We start from the raw sequence: 8,319 nt of genomic DNA, 5'->3' as shown, positions 1-8,319 counted from the left end.
CTATTAGCATACTGTAAATCAGACATTTCCACTGTACAGTTTTTGAGAAATTTTAAATTAAAAGTCCAATATCTGCACTTTTAAATCGAAAAATATCATATTCGAGGCGCAATAAAAACACAAATGTCCATAAGTATGTGACCAATAATAGGTTGTGTTCATGACATTGATGACTAATACCATACTGTAAATCAGGTATATTTACTATGAAAAAGCCTATGTAAAATAAAGACTCGATGTTAAACAGTGATTTTAAATGTAATTTTATTTTTCCTTTATTACGTTAGCTAACTAGTTCAAAACTTAGTTGCTCAAACCAAGTTGTAGTTTTCACAGCTCTGTGTATTGGATGTGGTCTTGAACATTTTGAGAGAACAAAACACAAGTCATGTAGATAAATAAATGACCAATGAAATGATAAAGTGCTATGTGTTTCACAGTTTCTGGAGAAAGTCAATAAGGGCCCAATTTTAGCTTATCACAAATATGTTGATATCGTCATACTGTTGGTCAATAAGTAAACTATAAATAATAATTCACAGGGCGATATAAGCTGATGTTTCCAGTTCTCTTTCAGTTCTTTTAAAAGGCACCAAATGTGTTGTGTGCCTCAGATAGTGGGTTTTGCAGATATGTGTGACTGTGCCATTGAACCCATCAGAGAAAAGAGCTGTCCTCTGTTGACTTGTCCCACAGCACTCTGCATGTCTGCCTGAGCGCGTGAGACTGTCCCGTCAGCGAGCTGTTGACCTGCAGTGGTTGCGAGAGCTGGTGCTGAAGTGGTGAGTCATTACATTCACAGGTTTGAGATCCATCTGGACTTAAAGACCTGCAGCACTGCCTTATGTCTTGTGTGTAGTTCAAACATTCATGCTCAGTCCTCACATCGCGATAGTCATGCGTGTGCTGCTGTCCATTCAAATGATTGTGAACTGTGCTGATTTGGTCTTGGCTTTGAGCACTGTCCGAGCATTGCTTCAAGTCGGGACTCTGTCTCTGTGGCTGTGGACAGTGGGATAGTTCATGAGATTGTAAGCTGTTTTCTAGGGTTTTTTCACAGTGGTTTTGGTGGTTGTGATTTTGCCAGAAGGTTCTACGGAGCTGATCCACCTCGGAGAGCAGAGGCAGACCGATGTCCAGGTGCATGAGCAGATTCTCCAGCCACTCCTCCAGTTTTGAAAAGGATGGACTATAAGAGACAAGGAGTTACTGCAGGAGAGCAATCATTTTAAAAAAAGTGAGTGTATTTGTGTTTGTTTAATGCACGGCTTAGGAAATATTTCTAGTATAACGCTGCAAAAAATCATATATATTCAAATTTCATGGATTAAAATCAGAAAATTATCATATCACTTTCCCTGTAGTGGTGTAATGATAATAAATTAATCTAGCATTTTGTGTAGCAGCTTCCTTCACATTTATTTTACTTAAAGTGGTAGTTTAGGGCTTTGGAGCATTTTTGCTTTAACGTGGGGGTGTGCTGTAGTCGTACCGTTTATCAGCGTCCATGTCGCAGCAGAGGACAGCGATTGGCAGGAAGGCTGAGGGACACCGAGGATGGTGGTACTGCTGCAGGAAACTGACGACATTCAGCCCAAAGTCATTTGTGCGGGGAAGGTAGTCGGGGTCAGCGTTCACTCTCCCTATTATCTTGAGATGAAGAAGATACACAGTCCATTCAATATCATACTCTTTTACGTTATTTTAAATCATGTGCAGAGTTTTTAGGGTAATTTTTCAACCTCTTACCTCACATATCATGATACCAAAGGAAAAGACATCAACCCGTTCATCATATGTTTTCCCTATGAAATGCAGTGGTAAAAAAAGTTTCACTTTTCACCCTGTTGTGGGTAATTTAGAGACGGCTTTATTCTGATCTATTGAACACTTACCATGGATCATCTCAGGAGCCATCCAGTAGGGGTTTCCTACAACTGTATATCGCTTCCTGCGGTCAGGTCTGCGGAGCTCCGTCAGCGTCCCCTTCACGGGTCGCTCCATAGACGAGGTCCTGCTCTGATTCCTCTCCTCCATCACTAGCCTGGCGAGGCCAAAATCTGCCACCACCACTGACTGGTTCTGAATAAGCAGGATAGAGAAGGAATTATTCAGATGACAGAACTTATTTGGTTCAAAGTGCTTTAGTCAAAATAGAGTTCACCACGTTTACCTCCCTGACCAGGCAGTTGTGTGAGTTAAGATCTCGGTGGATGACATTCATGGAGTGTAGATAGGCCTTAGATAGAAATATATCATACATTAGATACAGATTGATTAACTTTTATTTTCAGGACAGTGCCATGGAGATGTCTCACCATTCCAGCTGCAATGTCTTTGGCATAACTCACTCTTGTACTCCAGGGAAAGTCCTTGTCCTACAACAAAACGATTGGGATCATCAGACAGAATTTGTAATAACTCTGACGTTATTCTTGAAGAAACCAAACGACTAATTTTAACGAACCATTTTCACAATGGTCTCTCTGAGAGTTCCTCCCTGGATGTATTCAGAGATGAAGTGTATCCGTTTGTCCTTATAGAACAGTCCAATGAACTTCAGGACATTTGGATGATCCAGACATCTCATCACCTTCACCTGAGAAAATCCAGATCCAAGATTCTTAGTAAAATCTAGCTTCATCAACTGAATGTTTGATGAAGGGACAGGGGACAATCAGCCTAACTTTAACCAGTAGATGTTGGAGTTCTAGCTTCAGATTAAAAAGTGTACAGGCTGCAACCTGTTACATTTTTTTTTCTATAGCTGCTTTTAGATGTCCCTGCTGTTTCATCTTTATATTATGATGATCGCTCACCTCCTTCAAGAAAGTCTTCTGTGTCTCTTCATCAAATCGTATCAGCTCTTTCATCACCATCACCTCGCCTGTCTCATGATGTGTGACCTTGACAGAAACAAGTGTTCAAATTTGCTCTCGTAAAGGACAGACAACAGGTTGTCTAGCATTGGTGATGAAAAAGTGACTCTGTTACCTTAACCGCTTGACCAAAGCAGCCTTTGCCAAGGACTTCTCCGTGAATGAGATCTGATGGTCTGAAGATGCGGTGAGTCCGCTCTCCGGGGTCTGCACGCAGAGACTCGGAGCGAACCATGTCTCTCCTCTGAGATAAAAGTGACAGTGCTCCAGGCGACAGAGGACACTTATCTATACTACAGCTACGTCTGGGAAAGAGAAGAAAGTTTTAGATGGAGAAAAAAGGGAGAACAATGAATCCAAGACAGCCATTTATCGTTATTTACAGGATGTGCCTGGACCGCATTCCTGTGGTTCCTTGTTGCTGAGGCGGCGAGACGCTCATTGTAGTTTGCTCATCTCTCATCTCCGCCCCTGGACTTGGCTCTTCCTCTACACTCGGAAGTTTGTGAGTTGGAGTGAGTTTGTTGTGCACACAGGAGTCGGGACAGTCAATGTCCTGGGGAGTTGTTGAGTGATGGACATCATTAGGCAGCTGGGGGTTGTGTTCAATGGTCAGCTGCAGTGGTCTGCTTGTGTCCTGAATCACACAGTCTATCTAGACAACGGAATAGTTTGTTGAGCTTTTGAGACATTGTGCTTAGGATACTTAGGATATTATTGCTAAATCAGTGTGTGGTTTGAACTAGGTTTACCATGTTTACCTCATCTGAAGATATGTTCCAAACAGGAATGCCGTTGACCTCGAGAACCCGGTCCCCAGTGTGAACCGAGGAGAGCAGATCTGGACTAAGGACGGCTGTGTCTAGTCTGGGTGGAGATGGGTGGAGAAAATAATTATTACGACGAAAAAGGATGACAGGATGAGTTTGTGGAGCTTACTAAATTGATAATTTACTTCTGACACTCACTCTGTCACAGTAACAATCGGACTTTTGTCTTGACTGAGGTCAGTTGCCACAGTCAGGCCGCGTCGGCCACCTGCGTGGGGCGGGAGAGACACCAGCGCCACCATGTGGTGACTTTTGGTGAGCGGAGAAGCCAAGCTCCCAGCCGATACTACACCTCGACAGAAACAGTGACCACTGCAGAATGGGGAAAAATAAGTCATCGAATCCACAATTATACGGTCATAAAGTCAAATGTTCCTTTTTTGTTTTTTTTACCAGTAGAGTGTGGTGTGTTCGACGAGCGTGTAAGCGTCTCCATCACCAATGAACATGTCACAGCTCATGCAGGTGAAGCATTCAGGGTGGTACTTCTGCTCTCCAGCCACCTAATGCACAGACCAACAGAATAATAGTGTTTTTATAATATTACATTCAGTGGGACACACCCACATGCAGCTCTTAGTATTTGAAAGTTATTTCTGTGCATTCCTGCAGCAATAGCTTTTAATGTCAGGATGTTTTCAGTAGGATATCCTCTGATTTGAGAGTTGAAAGAGAGAAATGTTTATTTTCATATCAACGGGGAACCCAGGAGGCAGCAGGAAGGCTTTGAATGCATGAATTCATCTTTGTAACGCTTGGTATTTCATGTAATATATAGGAGTACAGCCATAAATATTACATAATGCTTGCGGGTCAGCTTGATCAATGAAGCAGCTATATTTAAATTTGCCCACCAGCTACTGTATAAATCAATTTGCTTCTGGACGAGTTCTAAATTTTTGATTGAGTTTGTAGGAAAACAGGAAGGATTATCTGACAAGGTGGCGGTATTTCTCTGTGATGTTGTGAGTATTTATTATGGAATGTCTGTCTGCAGCACAAAACAAGACCAAAGGGGAACAGGAAAGGATATGTTGTGTGTAGTCTTATATACATACACTACTGTGTACACTACTAACGTTTGGGGTCACTGAGAAATGTCCTTATTTTTTAAGGAAAATCACTTTTTTTAATGAATATAACATTTAATTAATCAGAAATACACTCTATACATTGTTAATGTGGTAAAATACTATTCTAGCTGCAAACATCTGGTTTTTAATGGAATATGTACATCCGTGTATAGAGGCCCATTTCCAGTTTCCAGTAATGTGTTTGCTGGTGGCTTAAAAAAAAAAAAAGTGATTATCATGTCACCATAATGAGACCGGTGGTGATAGTGTCCTTGCAGCCGTGGCAGTGCTCTCCGTAGCGTGTCCAGTAGTGCTTCTTACAGAAGAGCTGTCCTTCTCGTTCATAGTACCAGTGAGACAGGATACAGCCACAGTCGCAGCACCTAAAGCAGCGAGAGCGAGAGACGACCAGGTCAGTCAGTCAGTGAGGTCATGGAAATGGATCCTTCAGTGGTGTGTTCACGCAAAAGCAACATGAGCCGTGTCAGTGATGGAAGACTTGAGGAAAATTGACCTGTTGGATCCTCCCTTGCAGGATTAGGTTTTCTCCTCTTTAACCTATTTTTAAGCACACCGTGTTGTTGTACTGTGTCTGTGATACCCCCCCCCCCCCATTTTGTTAGACTCTGCTTTTTGTGACGATGATCCAGCTTCCTCCTTTGTCACCAGCACACTTTATAATAGAAATTGTTCCCTGGGAATAAGCCTTTTATGCGCACATATTACAGCTGTAAGAAAATATGACACTCTTGTTATTTTATGACATGATACTCTATTGGTTCTTGAAGCACTGTATTGATATGGAAATTGTTCTTGATTTTGTGTTTTGTGTGTTGTGTTTAAGCCGACGAATCCCAGTTGGCCGCAGACTTTCAGCCATTTGACTCTCTCTGTTCCTCTTTCCACTCACTCTCACTATAGTCAAAGAAAACTGTGCATTGTATAACATTTTTATTTTTTTTAAATTGGAGCAAAACAATTCACAATTTACGAATCAAAATCACAGTTTGAAACGACGCAATTAGCACGCTGCAATTAGATTTTAGATTGTATGCTCTATGCCAAATTAAAAACAATACACTAAATAAACACTAGAAAGAATTATTCTCTTTATGTCACCATATACTTATGGTAAGGGGCTTGCTTTACAAGCCATCTTGCACCGACATGTTTCCACAGCAGTTCTAATGACCTGTGGTTCGCATTTTGAAGCGGGAGTTTCAAAAGAAAGAGGAACTGGCAGAGAGAGAGAGTGTTTTCGTCCTTTCTGGCACACAAAGGCCTCTGTTTTGTTGTACGGCGCATCACTGTCATACGAATGTCTCATCATCATGTCTCGAACTCTTACACACTCACTTACTCACTCATGGACACACATCCTCTCAGAAACACTGCAGCTTTTACGTTATTTCCCCCCATGATCACACCCACTCAGAGGTTACAAGACAGAATCAAAACAAGAGCAGACATCACATCATGACAGTTAAAAACCACTTGGCAAAACCCACTTCTTCCTTTAATCCAGCACATGATCACATTCAGACGTCTATATGAGTGTATATGTAAAATATATTATTTTAAAAAGTGCTTTCTTATCCATCAAACACTACACCCAGAGTGGGAGGTGACTTCCTGAGGCGAACACCCCTCCACGTTTCCTCCCTCCCAGCCCCGACTGTAAATGCCACACTGCTCTAACAATGGAGAATGAAAAGTTTTGCCGCAACTACTGAGACACGAGTTAGGGAGGGGAGGGAAATCGACTTCCATTGTTGAACCGTGATTGATCAGGCTTTTTAAAACATAGTTGCGCATGTCACCACCAATGTTGTCTTCAATCCTATTACACAACAACAAACATTGATCCTCCATCATGTTAACGTTGGTGGCTGTGTTTTGTCATGATCTTAAAATAGAAAATATATGGGCATCATTGATTGATTGATAATGGGCTTTATGTTTGCTGTGCATGTAGTGAGCTATGGGAAGCACTGTGATCTCTGAGTCTTGCCTGTCATCTGTTACTGAGAAAATAATTAGATCATAAAACCATTAGACGGCTGCTGCAGGTCTATTTCTGACCTCCTCTCTGTGTCATTGTGCTGTTGGCGACGGATGTGGAACCGCTCTGCTTCACATCTGCGATTCCGCTTTTAAACATCTGGTCATTAGGAAAAGCTCTGGAAACAGCACGGGCAAATTAACTTACCATAGTCAAAGTGTTTTCTCCTGTCCTATTTTTACCTTTTTAACCATTTATACATTTTCTCAGCCTATGTCTCTGTGTGCCTAAAAGTGGAGCTGGAACCTGAGCAACTAAAGGTCAAATGTTAAGAATTGAATGACGTTTCATCCTTTAAGAAGGAAAAACAGTAGCTTTGTGAAGAAATGTTTGTTTTTGATTGTAGTATTTACTCTGCATGTATGGCTTACAGGACAGGACATCATGTTTCCTGTTATTGTTTTGGTGTGTAATCTACTCGCATACAAACGGAAAGAAGATGTGGAAGCAGAGAGAGATTGTTGAAATAGAGGCGTTGCACGCATATTGATTTACTGTTAAAGACGTGTTTGAGGAAGTATTGGGCTACAGTTTTCTTATTATTTCCTGTAACTAATCAGTTAACAACAGAAGCTCTTTCCTACCTTCCCTTCATTCCTCTCCGAAACCTCTGGTCCCGCCGTGACATCCTGCCCCTGTCAGTCCAGCGACAGATTCAGACACAGTCCTCTCGGTTTAGAAAAGGCCTCCTTTGCTGCATGTGTTCATGAGCAGATCATGAGGTGTTGTCTTCTTTCTCTCTCTTTCTCTCTCTCCCCATCCGCTCAGAGGCTTCCTGTGTGTGACTTCCCTCTCGGATGATGTGAAGAGTTAGCTGTGTGAGAAAAAGCTCTGACCCAGTGACACCAGCTGCCCACTCTCCCTCTGCCGGCAGCAGAGAAACAGACCTATCCCAGTGAAGATGATCTGCTCCGCCCTCCCCGCACTCAAGATACAGTTACAAACTTCTGCTGAGTTTAGAGTCCACCGAGGTTGGGAGAGATATGCTTACAGACTATTAACCCTGAAGCAGGTTGAGAGTGAGTGAGTGAGTCTGTGGTTCCTAAACTGAGCTCCCATGTTCCCATCAGCACAGACATAATAATCTCTTTATGAATGCCCCAGTTAACTGCTCTTGTCTCGATCCAACTGTACAAGCCTCTATTCATCACACATACACACGCAAGGGTAAACAAAGAGGGATAATTCTGTTTAATTTGTAAGAAAAGTGATTAGCTCACAATCAGAAGAAATATACCACCAGAAAAACCCCTGTGTCTCAGAGTGTGTTTGCACAAATATCTTATTATTATATAAAGAACTAGAGCTGAAACAATTACTACTTAATTGTCAACTATTTTGATAATCGATTCATCGGTTTGAAGCCTTTTTTCACTCTTAAAACAAGGTTTATGATTGTTTCAGCTTCTTAAATGTGACTATTTTCCATATAAACAAAGAAATCATTAAAACTGAATAATTTTTGATTTGTGGAC

General features: G+C 41.7%; 1 protein-coding gene across 2 annotated transcripts; it reads right to left on the bottom strand.

The window, feature by feature from the left end:
* Nucleotides 1–350: 350 nt before the first annotated feature.
* LOC310944329 (LIM domain kinase 1-like) lies at nt 351–7,611 on the bottom strand. 2 transcript variants are annotated; one of them, XM_083910082.1, is made up of 15 exons: nt 7,429–7,611; nt 5,027–5,165; nt 4,103–4,212; nt 3,848–4,021; nt 3,632–3,746; nt 3,263–3,534; nt 2,995–3,184; nt 2,820–2,906; nt 2,468–2,599; nt 2,319–2,378; nt 2,174–2,239; nt 1,896–2,082; nt 1,750–1,805; nt 1,493–1,650; nt 351–1,189 (listed from the first exon to the last, which is right to left on the bottom strand). In XM_083910082.1, exons 1-15 carry the CDS (start codon nt 7,470–7,472, stop codon nt 658–660), a joined length of 2,322 nt encoding a protein of 773 aa, XP_083766208.1. In that variant the 5' UTR covers nt 7,473–7,611; the 3' UTR covers nt 351–657. The 2 variants fall into 2 exon arrangements, with proteins under 2 accessions (XP_083766208.1, XP_083766209.1); XM_083910083.1 differs by having other exon boundaries at nt 3,641–3,746.
* Nucleotides 7,612–8,319: the final 708 nt, after the last annotated feature.

Source organism: Microchirus variegatus (assembly GCF_963457635.1).
Source record: "Microchirus variegatus genome assembly, chromosome: 2".
Taxonomy (NCBI): domain Eukaryota; kingdom Metazoa; phylum Chordata; class Actinopteri; order Pleuronectiformes; family Soleidae; genus Microchirus; species Microchirus variegatus.
This window is presented reverse-complemented; position numbering and strand designations above follow the sequence as displayed.

Excerpts from the sequence above, each read along its gene's own strand:
- LOC310944329 (XM_083910082.1), bottom strand. The coding sequence starts at position 7,472 with ATGTCACGGCGGGACCAGAGGTTTCGGAGAGGAATGAAGGGAAG. Across the intron at positions 4,022-4,102 it reads GAACACACCACACTCTACTG|TGGTCACTGTTTCTGTCGAG; the intron begins GTAAAAAAAACA and ends CCCATTCTGCAG. Across the intron at positions 3,535-3,631 it reads CTTCAGATGAGGTAAACATG|ATAGACTGTGTGATTCAGGA; the intron begins GTAAACCTAGTT and ends TCCGTTGTCTAG.